General features: G+C 45.5%; 1 protein-coding gene across 2 annotated transcripts in view; it reads left to right on the top strand.

The window, feature by feature from the left end:
- SH3TC2 (SH3 domain and tetratricopeptide repeats 2) overlaps positions 1-11,047 on the top strand; it is a 53,059-nt gene extending 42,012 nt beyond the window's left edge. For both annotated transcript variants that reach the window (XM_059173989.1, XM_059173988.1), the window contains exons 13-17: positions 1,995-2,145; positions 5,186-5,308; positions 6,482-6,632; positions 8,316-8,512; positions 10,159-11,047. In XM_059173989.1, the coding sequence (XP_059029972.1) occupies positions 1,995-2,145; positions 5,186-5,308; positions 6,482-6,632; positions 8,316-8,512; positions 10,159-10,350 (814 nt within the window). In that variant the 3' untranslated portion in view covers positions 10,351-11,047. The remainder of the gene's footprint in view (positions 1-1,994; positions 2,146-5,185; positions 5,309-6,481; positions 6,633-8,315; positions 8,513-10,158) is intronic.
- Positions 11,048-21,658: the final 10,611 nt, after the last annotated feature.

The raw sequence follows: 21,658 nt of genomic DNA, 5'->3' as shown, positions 1-21,658 counted from the left end.
CTATGTGTTCTGTCTTCATCAACTGTTCCAGTGGGAGTGGGAAGAGCAGTGCTTGGAAACTGTGCTTGAGGTCTGGGAGGGGGCGGTACAAAGCAGGCAAGAGAAGAACAGGGCTTCACTGATAAAAAGAGGCCCATGTTTGTCCTAGCTCAACCAGGGAGGCCGGCGAATAGCCCAGCATTGCCTGCAGCTTTCAGCTCCTGGCGTGGTCTCAGCAGCAAGTCTGACATTCTAACACTTGAGAGAGGGTAGCCTGTGTCCATCCTGGATGTCATACTGGGAGCTGGGCAGTGGGGAAAACCTGATTTCTTTCTTCTCAAGACTCCCAAGGGCCAAACAGCTGGCACTTTCTCTAGAAGGCCAATAGCTGCCTCTTCATCAAGATAAATCAGGACTGCATCAGTTGAAGGTGATGCTTGTTTCCATCAGTGTGCATGAAGGGGCTGGGGTTGAGCTGTCCATCATGAGGTTCGGTGAGGACCTCCTAACTCCGAGTGTTTATACAGTCAGTTGATGAGGACCAGTGTTTCTAGAAGGATCTGTATGGTTTGGAGTAGTGGTTCTCAGACTTTAACGATAACAGACAACCTCAGTGCATTACAAATCAGATTCAGGGCTTGCATCTATAATTATTAGGACTTAGTGAGTCTGAGATAGCTCTAGGGGTCTGTGTGTTTTTTTGTTTGTTTGTTTTTTTAAGATTTTATTTATTTATTTGACAGACAGAGATCATAAGTAGGAAGAGAGAGAGAGAGGGAAGCAAGCTTCCTGCCAAGCAGAGAGCCATATGCGGGGCTCGATCCCAGGACCCTGGGATCATAACCTGAGCTGAAGTCAGAGGCTTTAACCCACTGAGCCACCCAGGCACCCCAGGGGTCTGTGTTTTTAATAAACTCCCAGATAATGCTGCTGCTGGAGTGCCATGAGTCTCAGAGAAGGGTAGGCACTGTGGGATGAGGTCTGGGCTGGGACTGAAGAGAAGGGAATTCTACCCCTGAATCTTCCCCTGAAGTGTTGTGCAACCTTGTGCAAATTACTTCCTACCCTTGGGCCTGTTTCCCTATAACATAAGGGGTTGGGTTGGATCTTGCAGTTAAGTTGTTACTGAGCTTTGACAAAATGCTCCCAAAGTCTCCTAGCTACCATGGCGTGTCAATACACTGGGGTCACTTTGCCTGTGTTGGTATGTTCAAAGATCTGGGTGATTCTAATTGCTGCTGGAACAGAGAACTATGAGATGATGTTCAATGTTCCTTCTTGTTCTAGAATTCCGAATATGTGCCACACTACATTACCTGTGCCTCATATTGTCATTAATGCCTGTCATGGGAGAAGAGTTTTCTAAGACAATTTTCCAGATGATTAGAGTCCTCCATTAAGCATCAACCTTTTGAAACTCTTGCCCTTCTTTGATTTTTTCTTCTTTAACAAAACATCAGCATTTTTTTGAGCATTTAAAGTTACCACCATAGTCATTTGTTCATGCGTTTGTTCAGTAAATATGCATTTGGTATCCCCTATATGTTATAGGTGCTTATGGGAAAATCATCGTTTTTCCCATAGTGCGGTTGAAAGATGGATGGACCATGGGCCTTACTAATGAAAGTGACAACTAACATGAGCATTCATTACTGTTACTTACTCTGTGGGAGGCACTGTTCTTGGCACTCCAGTTTCTCCATCCCATTTAATTCTTCCACCAATCCTCTGAGTCAGGTACAATGATACCCTCATCCTACATATGGGGAAACTAAGGCACAGAGATGTTTTTCTGTTTTTTTGTTTTGTTTTGTTTTGTTTTTAAATATGTTCTCAAGGTTGCATAGATGTTTGAGGCAGAGCCAGGATTCAAATCAGGGTCCAACCTTTCTGGATGACCAGGGTCAATGTCGCTCCCTCCCAGAGCTTCAGTTTCCTATGGTGCTGAATGACTCCAAGGCCCCTAGGAGAGGTTCCTTGACTCACAGCTAATGGGTCTGTGTCTGTCACCCCAGGTCTCTCAGGAAGTCTCTCACCTGCATCAAGGAGAGCCTGCGTATCTTCATTGACCTTGGGGAGAAAGACAAAGCTGCTGAGGCCTGGCTTGGAGCTGGGCGACTCCACTACCTCATGCAGGAGGACGAGCTGGTGGAGTTGTACCTGCAGGTAGGACTTCTGCAGAGCTTACCTGCCCACCTGGGCCAGGGTAGATAGATCTACCCTCCAAAGTGACCAGATATAGCTAGAGAGTGGTGATATCCATGCTAAGGCCTTGGAGGGTCGACCCTGGGATGTTCCATGGGCAGAAGATAGAGACCAGGGTGGTCTGGTGACTGGCAGTCCCTGAGTCCCAGAGACCTGTATGAACTCTCTAAGAATGTGGTAGGAGACTCAGTCATCTGTCATGTCAAGTAGATCTATTTTTGCTGAGCTCAATACACAACTTGACTTTGGGGTTTTGCTGCAATATGAGGCAAGGTTGATGTGTGCAAGGCATTAACATTATCGTCCTCTTCCAGTCTTTTTTTCTTGTGTTCCTTTAATAGCTGAGATACAGTAGAGTGTAGTGATTAAAATTCTGGGCTTTGGGGAGGGACAGGCCTGGAATCCAATAACAGGGCCATTGATTCTGGACTGTGTGACCTTGGGTTTGCTACATCAGCTGTCATGGGACCTCAGTGTCTTCATGGGCAAAGCAAACCCAGTCTCTTAAGGTAAGGTTTAGGTGCGTCACTTGCATAAATGCCTATGCGAAGCAAGCATTTACTAAATGCTTGGGACTTAGTAAATTCTTTTTTTTTTTTCATTTTCTCATTGTGCTTTATTTAATAATTCCCCAATGACAAATCATGTTATGTGCCTTTTTGTGTCCTATTGACCATTTTTATACTTTCTTTTATCTGCTCAAGATTTTTTCCCATTCTTTTATTGATGCGTTTTTATTATTGATTTTTAAAAGTTCTTTATATGTCATTCATGAAACCCCTTTATTAGATGTATGCATTGTGAATGTTTCACAATTACTTGATTTTTTCTTTTTTTTTTAAATTTCTTTTCAGCATAACAGAATTCATTGTTTATGTACCACACCCAGTGCTCCATGCAATACGTGCCCTCCATAATACCCACCACTTGGCTCCCCCAATCTCCCACCCCCCACCCCTTCAAAACCCTCAGATTGTTTTTCAGAGTCCATAGTCTCTCATGGTTCATCTCCCCTTCCAATTTTCCCCAACTCCTTTCTCCTCTCCGTCTCCCCTTGTCCTCCATGATATTTGTTATGCTCCACAAATAAGTGAAAGCATATGATAATTGACTCTCTCTGCTTGACTTATTTCACTCAGCATAATCTCTTCCAGTCCCATCCATGTTGTTACAAAAGTTGGGTATTCATCCTTTCTGATGGAGGCATAATACTCCATAGTGTATATGGACCACACCTTCCTTATCCATTTGTCCGTTGAAGGGCACCTTGGTTCTTTTCACAGTTTGGCAACTGTGGCCATTGCTGCTGTAAATATTGGGGTACAGATGGCCCTTCTTTTCACTATATCTGTATCTTTGGGGTAGATACCCAGCAGTGCAATTGCAGGGTCATAGGGAAGCTCTATTTTTAGTTTCTTAAGGAATCTCCACACTGTTCTCCAAAGTGGCTGCACCAACTTGCATTCCCACCAACAGTGTAAGAGGGTTCCCCTTTCTCCACATTCTCTCCAACACACGTTGTTTCCTGTCTTGCTAATAAATGGTATTTTAACATTATTATTAAAAATATATTGTTAAAAATCCCTTGGATTTTTTCTTTTTAATAACCGTTTCTGTTATCTGCATAATGCTGACATTATGATGTTATATATTATTTGTTCCATTGAAAATCCGCCAGTTTTCTTCCTTCCCATTTCTTATTTACTCCCTTATTATTGCCCTTATTACTAAGCTCACACAAACCCACGTCCACAGAGTAGTAACTATGGCTGTGTGACATTGAGTGCGAGCTCACTGTGCACAGGGCCTTTGCAAGCATGTCACATACCTGCTGTAGTTGAACCCTCATTCCAAATGCAGCAGGAGTTTCTACTCAACCTCCCATTTTATGGATGTGGCTCAGTGAGCCCGAGTAACGTACTCAAGGTGATACGGCTGGTAAGTCGTGAGAACTGACACACTGACATTGTGACATAATGCCTTTGCTCTCAGTCTCTACATTCTTCTGCCATGGGATGTTAGAGCTGCAAGGGATTTCAGAGAGCAGATAATTAGGTCTCACCTTTCCCTCTCCAGGAGGAGAGGCCCAGAGGGAGCCATGGGGTCGTGCGTTGCTCAGCGGCAGCACCTCCAGATGGCAGGATCCCATCTCCTCGCCTGTTCCACTGTGTAGCCATGCAGTAACATTTACAGGGGGGTCTTGCCCCATTGACTCCCTGCCCAGGCCCGGTCCCAGGCCCTCACAACCCCAGATTGCTGCCTGCTGTTCTGTAGGGCCATTCTTGACCTCAGGTTCTCTGAGGTCCCGTAGCGGTGCTACAGATGTTCTGGGGTCCATCCCCCACTTGAACTTCATCTCCAAATTCTGTTTAGATGCAATATGGAAGTGCCTGAGAGAGCAAGAGCTCCTGGGTGCCAAGAGAAGGGTATGGGGCTGGAGGGCACCAGGATGTCTTTACCACTAACTATTATGTAAACACAGTTTCCTTTGCCTTTCTGAGCCTCAGTTTCTCCATCTGTGAAGTGCAGGTGTCGGATGAGATCACTGTTTTACAAACTGCAGTCATTTGTAGGCGAAGTTCATGGCTTGGCCACGTTCATGTATTTTCTGTATTGTTACTATTTTCTTTGACTCAACTTCAAGTCAACTTAGTTTTTTACACTAAGTAACACTATCTGAAGTTACAGGTGTGGATGTATTATTCAGCTTTTCCTCTAAAACACATCAAAGTAAATACTGAACTATTAAAACATAAGATGTTTGTCTATGTACTGCTCAAAACTGTCTCTAGGTCTCCTAATACCATCATACCATGATGGGGAAATGCTGGACTAGGAGGTTGCAAAGACTTCCTACTGGTCCTGTGAGCGTGGAGGACAATTCAGCATTTGGAGGATGTGAGCAGAGCATTAAACCAGGTGGTGAGGATGTCACTCTGGCCACTCCTGTGCATATTTGGAAGGCCTCTCTGCCTTTGACACCTGTCTCTGTCCCATCCAGGCAGCCATCCAGAAGGCCTTGAAGTCTGAGGAGCCCTCTCTGGCTCTCAAACTCTATGAAGAAGCAGGTGATGTGTTCTTCAATGGGACACGCCACAGACACTGTGCCGTGGAGTATTACCGAGTAAGTCCTGGGCTGCGCCATGCACCCACCTGGACCCTGGAACAAATGTGGGCAGGGTCATGTGGCCTGGGGTCCCTGTCCCTTCTCATGCTGGGATCCCTTTTCCTTTCCTTTCCTTCCTCATCCAGTGCCCATGCGCTCTTCCTTTTTCCAATCAATAGGCTCTCAAAGAAGGGATCGATAAACTCTGTCATTCCTAGATTTGATAAATTGTCCTTTCTGGGAAAACACACCAAAATAATTACACCTCTTGGGTATGCTGTACTTCACCATTTTTGGCATAGTTCTGTGTTTACCAGAATGTTCCTGTGTACCACTGGTGGCATGGTGGGAGATGATGGTTCCCCAGAGGAATACTTTTGTTTTATTATGTTTTTATCAACATATTCACATATGTTTTAAAAATTGAAAGTATGTAACACCAGCACATCAAACCCATGACTTCACAGATATTATTGACAAGGATGAGGTAAAGTAGTAAAAGAGAGTCGACTTAAAAATAATAGTAATTAAATAATTGTGCATATGTTAAGCAGATATGTCAAAATTGTAATTGTTCATCACTGACTGAAGGTTGGAAACCTCATGATCTTATTTGACCCTAAAATTTTATTTATGCATTCATTTGCTTGTTCAGATCTTTATTCAGTCATCAAACATTAATCAAGCACCCAGTACATGCCAGGCACTGACCTAGGGGTGGGGAGAACAAGAAGCATGTCCCTGACTATTGAGCTAGTCATTTTAATATGCACTTTATAGATGAAAGAATTAAATCTAGAGAGATGAAGTGACCTGCCTACAATTCTATCATAATAAAAATAATAGAAATGACCATTTGTTGGGCACTCTCTGACACCATGGGCATACCCCACAGATGGCACTGTGGGTGCTAATGGATCACCTGGTTGGGAGGTGACTACATTCCCACGTGGCCTCAAGAAATGTCATCTTAGGAAATGTCTTAGGAGGTCTCATGACCTTCAATTCTCCTACTTCTAAAATCTGGGCAGAGCAACCAAGAGCAAGGACCAGGAGAGTGAGCTGTGAAGAGCCATGCATGGAAACACAGCCATCCCCCCAACCCTTACCAGCAGAATATAAGCCTCGTAGAGTATGGTCTATACTGAGGATTCTTAGCTGGACTAAGCTTCCATGTGCTTCTGTTCTCAGGCTGGGGCCATTCCTTTAGCGAGGAGGATGAAGGCCATGAGAACAGAGCTCCGGGTTTTCAACAAGCTGACAGAGCTGCAGATCAGCCTAGAAGGCTATGAGAAGGCTTTGGAGTTTGCCACCCTGGCAGCCAGACTCAGCACGGTCATAGGTAGGTTGGTCCTGATGGTCGGCCATATTGAATGAGAGGGCTAAAGGCTTATCCAACGGGGGAATGACGAAGCAGTAACAACAGAGGCTCTGGAGTCAGACCATGTGGGTTCGCATCCCGGGTCCGACTGCAATCTCTGTTGTAAGCAAGTGTGTCATTTGCAAATGGGGATGGTTCCTCTGTTGGGTTTATTCCCAGTTCAGGGTAAATGGTATGTTATCCTGTGCACAGGCAGTGCCCCTGTTACTAGAGGCCTCTGCCCTAAATTTTTAATGGGCTGACGGTTAGTCGAAAGCACATTTTCCACGTGGAATTGAAAAGTAAATGAAGATCAAACTCCCGTGAACCTAACTCACTGTGTAGCTGAAAAAGCTTGTAATGACCACAGACGCTGGTAGGAAACAATGTGTGCCATTAGAATAGGAAAAAGGCAGAATTAAAAAAAAAAAAAATTAAAAAACCCCGTCCTCTTGAATGTTGGTCTTGAGGAAAAGCAGGTTTGATTAGAGAAGGTTTGATTCGATGTAGGGGCAAATGGAGTCTTCTGAGAGGATTCTAGAAGGGACTTCTGGGCATTCTCAAGGGCTTGAGATGTGGATGGCACTGGACTTTATTGTGTCTAATTGCACTTCAGAGCTCTCTGTCTGTTTTTCCTACTTTTTTCTTTACTGCAGAAAATCTTATCTGAGTGCCAGTCTGCTATCTCTGGAAAGGCGGTGGGAGCCCCAGGCAGCTCCCACTCTGAACACTCTTTGTCCCTCCCTGGACACAAGCTGAAAGGAGGATATATCCACCCTTTTCTGTACTTCCCTGTGACTGGATTTTTCCATATCAGAAAATTTTCTCTCCCCTGGATTTTTTCTTTTATTTTTGGCTTTTGTCTCTTTGAAGCTTAAAAGTGATGTTTTTCAAATTGCATCAAACAGCCACCTTGCGAATATTCCAGAAACACAATGGGAAGCCTTTGTTCTCTCTGAAAGGCCACTGTGTATTAAAGGAGTTGGTTATTAAAACAACAGAGCCGCCAAAAATCAAAGTAACAAATCGTAGACCCATTAGAAACAGGGTTCTAAACACAAGTTAAAAGTGGCAGGGAGAGGGGGTGGGTTCTCTGTAGTTATCTGAGACCTTGGGCTGGTGCAGGAGCCAGAGGGTGATTGCTTCTGGGGGTAGCCCCAGGAAGCTCTCTGAAGGGGGAAACTTCCATGTGGTGAAGGCGTTTGTACTACAGAGTCATTCATTACAAAGAATCCTTAGCTACCCCATCAAGCTAGTCTTGTCTCATTACAGGGACTTGGGGATAATTATTTCCCAGAACCTTGAGTTACAGAGATTTCTGTAATGAAGAGAAAGTTTTTTTCAGGGCATTGTCCTTAAGTCTTGAAGAGCACACGTGCTCTGAGCAGTCACTCCCAGAGCCTGGCGTTTTCTTATGCATCCCTTACCACAGGTGAAATTTCGCCTTTGTGTGTGAGGAAGTGTGAGATTATTTGAGGAACTTCTATGTCCCAGGAGACTATGAACCTCCCATGAGGGTAGGGATCTCTTCTGCTTTGTTCTGTGCATCCCAAGCAAAGTCCCCGATCCCTAGAAGACCTTCAAAAAATAGCAGCGCCTGGGTGAGTGATTGGATGTCGGCAAGTGTCGGCTGCAAGATCTCTCCCTTGGTCTTCCCATTCCTAGGAGATCAGAAGCAGGAGCTGGTGGCCTTTCACCGTCTGGCTACAGTCTACTACTCCCTGCACATGTACGAGATGGCTGAGGACTGCTACCTGAAGACTCTGTCCCTTTGTTCCCCCTGGCTGCAGAGCCCCAAGGAGGCCCTGTACTATGTGAAGGTGTATTATCGCCTGGGGCGACTCACCTTTTACCAGCTGAAGGTAAGAGCCAGGCTTAAGATGAGGTCCTGAGAGAGAGGCATTCCCACCCTGTTCTTCCCTGGACACCTTCAGGGTACAGTCGAGTGGCCCAAGATGGGAAGTCACAGCTCATAGGGTGGGGAATGACTCCTCTGGAGACATGATGGCTATTTTCACTTAGCCCTATGGGAGATCTCAAAGATGCTCCCGTCCGATGAGGAGAGAGATCCTAGCTCCTCTTTCTCCCTGCCCTGCTATGACTTCTGGAGCCACTTTATCTGGCAGGGACCATGAGGACCTTGCCGCGTGCCTGGGAGTTCCTGAGGGGCCTTTGGAAATACACAACACATGAAACAAAGGAACTATAAGCTCCAACATTAAAATAAAAAATTAATACTTAACGGTGCGTCTTCAAAATATTACAGGGTAACTAGTCAGTCATCGTGTACTTCTTATAAAGTTAAATGAAACTCTAGGAGAAATCTGGGTACACGCTACCACGTTTGAGATCGCGAGGTGCGGTCTATAAAAGCAGGCGTGCCTCTGTCCTAACCAGGCCTCAGCCCTGACCCTCCTGTTTGTTCAACAGGAGTTGAATTTAGAGCTTCTTATTTTTCTAGCCACTTCTAGAACTGTGTTGGTGGTCTGGAAGTTTCTGTTACCATTCTGGCCCTCAAACTTTGTCTCTGGCCTTGGCTTCCCCTTACCAGAGGTCCCTGTCTGCACCAGTATGGCCCTTAATCTCTTAATATCCTTCTGAGTCACGCCTGTGTTTGGCCCCCAGGGGAACCTCAGGGCAACTCTGCTGTCCTTTTCTTATTTGCCAGACGTTGTTTCTGGCCTGAATTAATTATTGACTTGTGAGGGTTAATGGGAACCAGACATCCCTTTTTGAATCTCACCCAAAGAAGCATCTGTTCCTCATTCCTACCATGTGGGGAGGGACCACGGGGTAGTGAAGGACTCGCAGCCATCTTGCTTCTGTCCCATAGCTCCAGAGAAATGGTTCAGGGACAAAGTGCATCTAATCAGGTTCGCCCAACCAGGGAATCTAGGGATTGCCAGGCGGAAGAACGCAACTCAAATTAGCTTAAACAAAAAAGGCAATTTATTGGCTCAAGTGACTGGCAAGTTTGAGTATAAATTCAGGAGTTTTAGGGAGTTCTGGATGCTGGTACTCAAACATCATCCTGGATTTCCTCACCTTTTCCTGTTTCTCTTTGCTCTGTATGTTTCTACTTATCTGTTTCCTGGGGGTCCTTTGGGTCCAGCTATTAGCCTGTGGCTAAAAGGGGGAGGGACCATTAGCTCTGTGGGGTTACACTGAGAGGTCCGAGGAAGTGACTGGGCTAGGTGGCCTGGGTTATTTAGGGATCCCTGAGGTCCCCGGCCCAGGACCATGCTGCTTCATGATTGCCTGAGGTAAGGTGCCTGGGTAAGGTACCAACCCTGTGACCATGGCAGAGGGCCACTGCAGGGAGCACTGTCACCTGTCCAGTCCACAGTAGAGTGAGGTGGGAGCTCTCCCAGGAACCAGGGGCAGGGGGGTGGAAAGTGTGTGGGGCGGACCAAAACTTGAGTTCGAGTCCCCAGCACTGCCTCTTATCCTCTCCCGGAAATGTTTGCTGACCACTGTCTCTTCTCTGCCCCCTTGCCATGGGGTTTAGGATGCCCACGATGCCACCGAGTACTTCCAGCTGGCCCTGGCAGCAGCAGTGCTGCTGGGTGACGAGGAGCTGCAGGACAGCATCAGGAGCAGGCTGGACCACATCTGCCGGAGCCCTCTGTGGCACAGCAGCCCCTCCGGGCGCTCCTCAGAGAGGGCACGGTGGCTGAGCGGCGGGGGGCTGGCCCTCTGAGGACCGCTGGCCCAGATCTGACCGGGGGGCCATGGCCAGAGCTGCCTCCCTTCCCGGGGTCCTCCACCCTGACCTGGAGTGTCCTTCCAGGGGATGAGCACAGCTCAGAAGGACAGGGGCTCCTTCCAGGAGGGTCACAAAAGGAGTGGATGATAAAGCGGGGATTGGAAGTCCTAGCTTTGTGTCTAGAGTGTTTCCAGTGGACTCTAGTCTGCAGGTACATCCGCTGAAACGTACTTTGTCAACACACAGTTCTCCTAGAGAAATGGAGAAAGCTTGCCCCGTGGGGAGCCTCTCTCCTGACCACAGTGAGGACATCAGGCACTGCCCTGGAGAGTCTGGAAGCCAGACTTTGTTCCCCTCACTGACTTCTCTCAGGGAAAGCCCCTTCCCCTTGCCCCAGAGAAACTGGTAGTTTCTTGCTTCTCTTTCTTCAGCCACAGGAGGTGCTCCTCCTCCTGCTCCTGGGGCCGGTGGCTGGAACTCACCATGCTCTCAGCTCAAAAGATGGCCTTAGAATGGCCAGGTTGGTGCAAAGATCCTGGGGTGTCTCATGCAGATTCACCTCTCCATCCTGCCTGAGGCTCTGTTCCCCCATACCTTCTGGAAAGTCTGGGAGGCTCCCCAAGGGCCAAGGCTGAAACAGCGAACACTAAGAAAATTAGCACATTACATGTAAATAGTGTATATTATTAAATATTGCTCATCTACATTTATGCATATTTGTGTCCTTTCTAACGGGTAGAGGTGAGGAGGGGGAGGCCTGAAAGTTGGGTTAAGTACCAAGGTGCCATATGGATTTCAGGGCTGCTCCTCAAAAAATCATCTCTATTAGTTTTCTGTCACTGCATAACATGTGTGGTGGTTTGAAACACCCTTTATCTCACAGTTTCTGTTGGAAGGCCGGAACCCAAGTGTGGCTTTGCTGGTCTTCTGGCTCAGGGCGGCTCACAAGGCTACAGTCAAGGCTTGTCAGCTGCAGTCTTCTCAAGCTTAGCTAGCGGAAATCTCTGCTTCTAAACTCACACCCACGGCTGTTGGCAGGAGTCAGTTCCCTGCCCCCTGATCCCCACCATGTGGGCCTCTCCACAGGGCAGCTCACAACATGGCCGCCAGCTTGGTCAGAGAGCAAGTGAGTGAGACAGAGCCGAGTGAGAGAACAGAGTCTTGGCAGAACCTCATCTCAGAAGTGACATCCCATTAGTTTTGCCTATTCTGTTCATTATAAGGGAGTTGCTAGGTCCAGCCCACAGGAGGAGGGAAAGGTATTTACCAAGGGTGTAAACACCAGGAAGCAGGGAATCACTGGGGGCCTTTTCAGAAGCTGCCTACCTCTGTATCTGAGTGTTTAGAGAACGGAATCAGGAATTCCCTAAGGCAGCGAGCTCCAACTACAGTCCGATGACTAGACCAACGGCAACAGCCTCACCTGCGTGATTGTTTGAAATGCAGATTCTGGGGCCCCCCCCTAGGACCTCTGAATCAGAATCTCTGGAGCCCTAGCTTTTGCCTTTCTTTCTAGCACACATGATTCTAATGCACACGAAAGCACTAGAAACACTGCTTTGGAGCCACGGCTCTCAGATAATGTGCAAAAGAATTGTTCACAGAACTTGCTGGAAATGAACTTTTTGGTTCTGACTCCAGGAATTCTGATTCTGTAGGTCTGGGAGATGCCCCAGGTACATGCATTTTAAAATGAGCAACTCAGGTGATCCTGATGCAGGGGGTTCACCCCTGTTCTGAAATATGGGAACGTACTAGACGATCTAGCCATAGCTGGCCACAGATGCCCAGCAGCTTAGATTTTATTGTCAGAATCACTGCCCTTAATTTCTAGCTTCTTGGGCCCACCAGACGGTTGGTAGTGTGGTGGGTTGGGATTGGGGCGAGGAGTTGAGTCCACATGGCATCTTCTAGTCATTAAGGTCATCTATGCATCAGTACGTCTTATTTTCCTTTGGATCTCAGTTGGTTGTCAAACGCTCTCTGTTCTAGAATAGTCTTCTCCAAGAAGGAAATGAAGTGACCTAATCCACGACCATGTAAAATAGATGTGATTTTGTTCCCACCACAAACCGTAAAATCCCTGAGCGGGGAGGGATGTTGTGGATGGGTCTGACCTCCCACGCAGCGTCCTTCCCACAACATTCCTGGGAGACAGACAGGGGCACATGCGTTCCAGAACAGTTACACATCTTATTTTGAAGAGAGCTTGTTTGGCCCTGCAACCCATGCCATGAACCGTTCCCCATTTGCCACAGGTTACAGCCCCTCTCCCTTTTCCCCCGACCTATTACTCTCCTCTGGCCGGATGCCAGTTTCAGCTCCTCTGCAAGTGTGCTTCCCACAACCCACCAGTCTTCAGAACGGGCTTGTGGGGAGAGTACAGAGGGAGGTTACTGTACTTAATGCAATTTAGTGTTGTAGTCTAAGGTTGCAATAAGATATTTCTTCTCTCCAGCAGTCACATCTTTCCTCTGGCTCACATTCAGCTTACGATCAGTCGAAACCTCCTTCCATGTGAGCTTCTGTTTCTCTAGATCTTTCTCAATTGCTGCAAATCTGTGTATGATATATATATATATATATATATATATATATATATATATATATACACATATATATATATATATCTCCTCTATTTATTTATTTATGTATTTTTATGGGAAGGGCATTAATCCACCCATTTTATATTTCATTGGGAATTTTGCCTACAATTTTCTGGTTCTACACACTTTGGTTCATCTGTAAACCTGGTACATTTGCCTCTACCCAGATCAGTTATAAAAATTTTCTACATAGGGGGTGCCTGGGTGGCTCAGTGGGTTAATGCCTCTGCCTTCGGCTCAGGTCATGATCCCGGGATCCTGGGATCGAGTCCAGCTCTTAGCTCAGCGGGGAGCCTGCTTCCCCCTCTCTCTCTGTCCTCTGCCTGCCTCTCTGCCTACTGTGATCTCTCTCTGTCAAATAAATAAATAAAATCTTTAAAAAAAATGTTCAACATAATTCCAAAGATGAGGGTAGGATTAATCTTTAAATGAGAAAAACATTGCATGGTATCATTGCCATTACTACATCCTGTATGAAATTGCTCTGCCTAACAGTCTTTAAAAGTGTTTAAGAATCCCATTTAAAAAATATGAAATCATGTTGATGCTCTCCCTGCCCCCAATCCACAGAGCATGGAGTGGTGATTGGACCTGGTCCATATTTAAGCAGGTTCTCTTACAGTAGAGAAGGGGAATGAATTCATTATGCTCTTTATCCTAATCCTCCCCTAAAAGTTGTGAGAGCCACCCAGCTCCTGGCTGCCTGTACCTAACCTGAATAAAGATTAAGAAGGGAATTGCACCATTGTGGAAAAACCCGTAATGTATTTTCTCAGCTTTCAGGTGCATTTTTTCCCTACCCAACAGTGTTACCACTCTGAAATCCGATATGCTTTCACCCTTTTCTTATTTGCTTCTTGGTTATTTTAAGATGTCTTCAAATTGTTTCTCTGTGTACATGTGCGTGTGTGTGTGTGTGTGTGTGTGTGTATGTGTGTGTTTGCTTGTGCTTTGTAAGTATTATGTAACTCTTCTGACAGAAGTTTACCTGGGGAGGGAGTGTATAGGGGTGGAAAGTGTCAGAATTAGGGGGAGAAACAGGTCACCAGGTTAGTTGAGACCTGTATTTTGGTCTTAAATTTGACATTAAATTGCACTGTGACCTTGGGTAAGTCCCTGAGACTCTATACCTGTCAGATCTCTGATATGTGATATAAAAAGGATAATCAGGGGCACCTGGGTGGCTCAGTGGGTTAATCCTCTGCCTTCGGCTCAGGTCATGATCTCAGGGTCCTAGGATCAAGCCCTGCATCGGGCTCTCTGCTCAGCAGGGAGCTTGCTTCCCACCCTCCCGCCTGCCTCTCTGCTTACCTGTGATCTCTCTCTGTCAAATAAATAAATAAAATAAAATTTTAGAAAAAAAAAAAGGATAATCACCTCTGGGTTCCTTCTCAGCAACGTTGTTTCCATATCATATGAAAGCAGGAAATGAGATTTGTATCTGGGAGATGAAATCGTATGTATTTTTTATGACCCTATTTTATTTTCTTCTTTTGTAGGTGAGTAAACTGAGAAATAAAAAAGTAATTTTTTTCCCTGTTACAGAGGATGTTAGTGGCAAAGACAGCAGTACCCTGGATCTCATGACCCAAGGACTTTGCGGCACTAATAGTGCTTCTCTTGCTCAGAGCGACCTTCCTGCAGGGATGCGCATGTGTATGTGTGTGTGCGTGCATGTGTGTGTGCACATTTGTGTAAGCACTTCAGCAGTTCTCACTATTATGTGCCATCCAAGCAACCATTTCTCAAACTTCTTCTAAATTGATTTGTTTTCTTTACTCATATAAATTAATTTTATAAAGGATGACTGATCTGTATAGAAGGAAAACACAAGTTGTGCTTTCCAGAAATAGAATTTCATAAATGAAAACAAATACAGTGAAAACAAAACAGTGCACGACATTCAAGCTAGCTCCTGTTGCCCATGGCAAGAGCCTGGCCCCGGCTTGATCTGGCATTATTATTTGACAATAAAAAGATGAACAAGAGGCAGGGAACATTGCAAACGACTAACACGCTTGTCTTGGAGCAATCAAAGAAATGCAGGCAGCAGCGCAAAGGACTAAAATCCTCACAATGACAGTGTTATTCAGTGCCATGCCTGATACCTACTTCCCACTTCAGGGAAGTGGGGGTTCAGTGTTGAGAGATGGAAGGGGAAAATACAAATGTGATCCAGGATGGGAAGTTCTGTGGTGGAAGCAAATTATAGGGTGTTATGGGAACTCAGGTGAGGCCACCTCACCCACCATGGGACCCAGGGCATCAGGGAGGACTTCCTGGAGGAAGTAACAACTGAACTGAGTCAGAGAGAGAGATAGACCGAGATCGACTTAATTCCAGTTGCAAGTTGTGGGGTATGGAGTTGACAGGCATGTGTCAAGCAAAATTCCAGAAGGTGGAGAGGACCTGCTGTTTTCTGAAAATAGCACTGAGTTTAGTAAAGCTGGAGCAGAGTTAGGGAGGTAGGGAAGCGAAAATGGGAGAAGCTGCTAGAGGGGGAGCCGAGAGTGAGTGGGAACCATGGAAAAGTTATAAGCAGGAGAGCAAGACATGGTCAGATTTGTGCATTAGAAAGATGCTTCTGGAAGCTGTAAGGAATGGCTGACAAGGCCGCAGGAATGTAAGGACCTATTTAATCAGAGCGACTCCATCTTGGTTAAATAGCCTTTTTGTTGTTTGTACAGTAAACTTAAATTGATCCTCTCCCCCAGAGAAACTTACTTAGAAACAAGTCCGAGAAACCAGTAAAATGTAGTCAGCTAGTTCCTGATAACAGAGCCCAGAATACAAGGACGAGTCAGGCCAGATAGAGACATCTAATCAGTATGAAGTACTAACTGTAACAGGGAGAAGGTCTATCCAAACCAAAATGACTCCATCTTGGGAAGGACGACGACCTTACTGTTCACACTGAATATGTTAGCTGACTAAAGCCTTCCCAGAAAATACTGTTTGTAACAGTTCCTAATATGGAGTAATCTTAAATAACACGTCACCAGACTGGATGAAACGAGCCAATCAGCAAGAGACACACAAACCCAGTGGGTTGAGATACCAAGATATGGGTTGCAGTTTTACCCAATAAAAGGTAGCCTGTAAGAATGGGAGGGGTCGCTCTCTTCGGAGGCGGCCCTGACTGGTCAGTCAGTCAGTCAATTCTTGAGCCTATAAACTGGGAATGGTCACTCTCTTCGGGGACAGGCCTGGCCAGTCAGTCTGACTTCTAATGCTTGACATAGAATAGAGCTTTGCATAACTTGCACCTTGTCTCAGTCTCATTCCCCTGGCCGATCAGTCTGACTTCTAATACTTGGCATCAAATAAAGCTTTACATAACTTTCACTCTGTCTCAGTCTCATTCCTTTGATAACAGACCCTAAGAGGGAAGCAGCTGGTAAGCCCACTAGGACCTGGCGATGACAACACCACACTCCAGTCTTTACATAGATTTCACCGGTTTCCCCACCAAAGTCCTTTTTTTGTGATCCAGAATCCCAGGGTACCACGCTGCATTTCACTGTCACGTACCCCTAGTCACCTCTGGTCTGTGTTAGTTTCTCAGTCTTTCCCTGTTCTTCATGACTTGGTTGGCCCTTGTGACCTCCTTCCTGTTTGATAACTGCTCCATTGAAATGTGTGGACCAGGGGAAGAGAGGAAGGAGAAATCCCAGGGAGCGGGCCCGGCCCTCAATCAAGCAGACAGCAGGGCGCGAAGGCGGCGAGGGAGGCATTGAGTCAGAAGGATCTGGTTCTTGCGAGCAGTGAGACCTTCAGCAGGTTAATTAAGTTCCCTGAGCCCAGCATCGCCAGAATGAGATGAGATGACACAGAAAAGTCCCGAACACACAGTGGCTGGCACCTGGTATAACACAGAGTGACAGGACAGGTTTGTTGACCTGCTTCCGACTCGTAGACAAGGAAATGGCTGAAGCACATCTCTCTTTGGGGGCAGGCCTTTACCCAAGGAAGAAACAAGTTTGATTCAAACGCAAAACAAACGAGACTGTTTTTAAAGGGGTTAATACAAATGGCTTATGTTATAAAAAATGCCTGACTTCATCCATCAGTTTTATTGTAAAGCCAAGATTTAAACTTTCTTATTTGCCGCTTTGTAATCCAATCATGTGTTTCTTGATGTACGCCTTGAAGTCTCCCCAGAGAAAGCAGAGACAGCTGGCCACTCGGGGGCTGGGGAGGCTCTGTAATGCCCAGGAGGGTCTGAGGTAGGGAGGGGTGAGGCAGGGAGAAAGAACATGGGTGGGGGAGACTCAGTCATCCAGCTGCTTGGCTTCTGGAAAGTGGGTGGGAGGGAAGGACACAGCATTTTCCAAATTATTTTAGAGGTGAGAACTCCAGCTCCCACTTCTGCGGGGGCCTTTGACTCAGTGCTCAGGGCATCTGGAGAGCTCCCGGGAAGAATTCCCTCTGGGTGAGCCTTGGGAGAGGGTACAGGGAGGGTGACCAGGTCACAAAGGGCAAAGAGAAGCAAGGCTTCTTTTTGTGAGAAATCAAGTGTTCCAGTAGGGGGCAGCAATGTCTTCTTAAAGAGTACAACATTACCAAAGAATGCATGTAATAGTCCTGGATAGGCCTCCAGCAGAGGCTTTCAGACATTTCCTCCCCTGCACTGTGACACACAGTGAGAAATGCATTTTTACTTTGTACCGCAGTATGCATATGCGCAAACATACGTATAATACAAGTTTTGACAAAACATCGTTTAGTTCTTATAACGTGAGGTGCACTGACCTACTCTAACCACTTTAAAACTCTTTTTTTTTTTTTTAAAGATTGTATTTATTTATTTGACAGAGATCACAAGTAGGCAGAGAGGCAGGCAGAGAGAGAAGGGGAACCAGGCTCCCAGGATCCTGAGAGCATGACCTCGGCTGAAGGCAGAGGCTTTAACCCACTTAGCCACCCAGGCGCCCCCCAAACTCTTCTTTTTTAATTGAAAAATATTCAGCTTATGACCTGCTAAATTGGTGTCTCACAGACTCACTAATTTGCAGTTTGAGAAGTGCTGGCCTGGGGGACGTCTCAAAGAGCACAGGAGAGCGCTGGCTTTTGTTCTTCCTTACGTATCATTTGATGGACAACTTTACTGAGACCAGGGAATGAGCACATATCAAAATAAAAAGAAGGGTTGATATTTTTGAATAAATATTATGCAGGAGGACCTATTTTCTCATGTAATCCGACAACATTTGGAGGAGGATACAATTGCTTTTCATCTCCATTGAGATCGAAAGAATGGAAGTGGCTTAGTCTATAGCTAGTAAGTGGTGGAGGTGGGATTTGAACTCGTGTCTCCCTGATACTGAAACAAGAGCATTAACTGATTACACTGTATTATGGGTCCGTATCAGGTGACATGTGTCTGGGACAGACACCATCACTAATGAGATCACCCATAGAAGTGAGATGAAGAGTTGTTTCATTGGCCTGGAATCTGGGGCTGAAATCAACACAGTGAGTCTGGTGGGTCAGAAAATTAATTGCTCCAGAACAGGACTGGAGAGAACTGATTTTCTAGGAGGTCTTAAGAAAAACATGGAGGTTGTCATTGACCAGTCAAGTAGCAGCTTAGAAGAGAGGATAAACTGCCTTTCCCAAAAGGAAAATGAAAGGAGGAACACAAAGTTTACAATGGCATAGTGGCGATCGGTCAAAACAAATTACAAATTAGATTTTGGAGATTGCAGGTGAAGCGTGGGGTAAGTGAAAGGAATTTGCAGGATAGCTCAGAGCCAGCATTGAATGCGTGTGGACACCCGAGCAACGGAGGCTGCCAGGTGGAGCCTTGAGGGCTTCACTCATCATGGTACCAGCAGCTTGAGTGGCAGAAATGAGATATAGACATGTGTTTTTTAAAAAAATTTTATTTAAATTCAATTTAGTTAACATATAGTGTATTACTAGTTTTAGGGGTAGAATTTAGTGATTCGTCAGTTGCATACAACACCCAGTGCTCATGATATCACGTGCCCTCCTTAGTCCCCATCACCCAGTTACCTATTTTTCCCCACCCACCTCCCCTCCAGGAACCCTCAATTTGTTTCCTTTAGTTAAGAGACTCTTATGGTCTGTCTCCCTCTCTGTTTTTATCTTATTTTATTTTTCCTTCCTTTCCCCTGTGTTCATCTGTTTTGTTTTCTAAATTCCACAGATTGAGTGAAACCATATGGCATTTCTCTTTCTCTGACTTATTTCACTTAACATAATACCCTCCAGTTCCATCGAGGATCGCCTACTTTTGATATCATGAAGGAGCTCTTGGGAATACCATCAACCTCCAGACCCATCTCGTGAAACAAACACGCTGGGGAAAGCCACGCTCGAGTGGAGATGCTTGAATTCTTATGGATAGAGAGTGCTAGAAACAGTTTTTCACGGACTGAAAGTATTTAGAAATGTTTATCTATGCTCTTAAACTTCTATTTTATTTGGGATTATGAAATTTCACTGATTATAAATTATTTATCTATGGAAAGAATTTTTTAAAATAGGCGATCTCTTCTGCCTTCGATTCTAACCTTTCAGATCTTGAGTATCATATTAATAAACACGATGCGGGTGACTCTCAACTACTTTACCGTTCCTGCCTGGGCCAACTACTGTGTGCAAAGGTGAAATCTTTGTTTCTGAACTTTCTTGTAAATTAAGGACTTTTGCTGTTTGTTCGTCTGGAGATAGATCAGACATTTGCTTTATAGAGATGCTCACAGGAATGCCCCTCACTTCTCTGCCCATCATACCAGACGGCAGTGACACCTGCTACATCTGCTTTCCTCCCGGGGGACCTGCCGTGGGACAGGCTAAGTAACAGCTGCTTGGTAATCCTGGGGACCAAACAGCCACTTATTCATGAAACAAACAAAATGGACTTTTGTCTGTCCTAGAACACGTAGCTTGGACACTCTGGTGGTGAAGGGAAAGAGAGCCAAACAGACAGATGACCTGGAGGATTTGCACTTTGGATTGTTTTAAAGTTCTAAGGGATTATGTAGACCGAAATCCTGACACTCTTTCAAGTCATATGGCTTTCCTTACTCTTCTTTCCAGTTAGGGAAAGTCTGTGTCTCTTTCTTTCTTCTAGTATTCTTAGATTAAGTACTCTCTTTTGCAAGCATTCAAGGATCCCTGTGCTTTTCCTTCAGAGAACTTACCACAGTTTATCATTATAGTGTCTATGTGGCTTTAAAAAAATAACCACACCTCGTTGGAAGCTCCATGAGAGTAGGGACCTGGTCTGGGTCATTCAGCTCTGTGGTTTCAGAGTTGTGCCCAGTGTTGACACATTGTAGCATCTCAGTAAAGGTTTGGTGAATGGGTTCATAGAAAAATGAATGAATGAGAATTTGGATTCAGATTGGGACACTTCTTATCACTTACGAGAGGGAGAGATTATTAAAACAATAATCTACCTGTTTATTGCAGGTAGATTCAGGTGACTCAGGACTTGGGTGATAGGGCTGCTTACATTCAGAGCAGATGCTTAGTTGGTGTTTATTGAGAATAGTCAGCATAATTTTCATTTGTTTAGGATGAGTTGCAAAATACGAGCTGGTGTCTTCCCAATTTTGAAGGAGGTAGCAGTCATGACCGGGGATAGTCTTAATCTGTTACTGAGCACCTGTTCTGTGGTGGGCCTTGTGCTAAGCATTTCACCTACAGTATAGGACCTCTTCCCCCAAATGGCTTCACAGAGAAGGTGTTGTTGTCTCCACTTTTCAGGTGAAGGAATCAAGGCTCAAAGTCATTAAGATACTTGCAGACATATTCTGACCTGAACATCAGTGCTTTTAATAACTATGTAATTTTGGCTTCACATTTTCTTGTTTAGAACTTAGGATCTCCCAGAGAAATATTTCTCTTGTGAGCATGTGCTGGTTTTTCTTTGTCTTAAGGAGGAGCAGTGACCAGGAAACCCAGGGGGAAGGACCATTGGTTTATATAAACATTATGCCATCACCTGTGGCCACAGGTGTTTCAGTGCTGAAGGCTTATGGAGTAAAGAGTGCCAGGTGAGAGGTGACATCCTTAAGGTATTTTCTGGCCTAAGTTCGTAGAATAATGTTTCAGAACCCCCAGGCTCCTTCCTTGAGAAATCAGAATTTGGGGTTATGGTGAGATGAATGACAAAAAGCCCAGTCCCAGATTTGGAATATCCATTATTAGTCTGCTTGGAGGAGACTGGATACACATGTGAAAAGCTTTAGGAGGGAGGGTCATAGGATAGCTCCTGTGGGACAGACAGCAAACCATGCTTTACTCTCTCTCCCTCCGTCCAACCAGCTAACCACTAACCAATCACCCACTCATCCAACCAACCAATGTTCAACACCTCTCATGTAGTAGGCTTTATACTCCAGTAAGCAAGGTAATCACAGTCCATGACCCATTGGAACCTGGGGGCTCCTGGGTGACCAGGGTCCTCTTATGAACTTCTCCAACACTCTTGTCTTCACAGCTGAGATTTGAACACTCACTCCAGATACTGCGCTAAATGTGTGCTCCCACTGTATCATGGACTCCTCCTAATGGTCTCTCCCCACCCAAGAAGTAATTGCATGTGATAGCTGTTCATACAGTACATAAAAGAAAACAAGTTCAGAGAGGTTAAGTAAGATATGAAATTTTACTCAAAGTCCTATAGGTAGAAAGTAGCAAAGTCAGGAAAGGAGTCTAAG

This window comes from Mustela lutreola, chromosome 5 (assembly GCF_030435805.1).
Source record: "Mustela lutreola isolate mMusLut2 chromosome 5, mMusLut2.pri, whole genome shotgun sequence".
Classification (NCBI taxonomy): Eukaryota; Metazoa; Chordata; class Mammalia; order Carnivora; family Mustelidae; genus Mustela; species Mustela lutreola.
The sequence above is the reverse complement of the archived record's forward strand: the minus strand, read 5'-3'. Positions and strand labels throughout refer to the sequence as shown.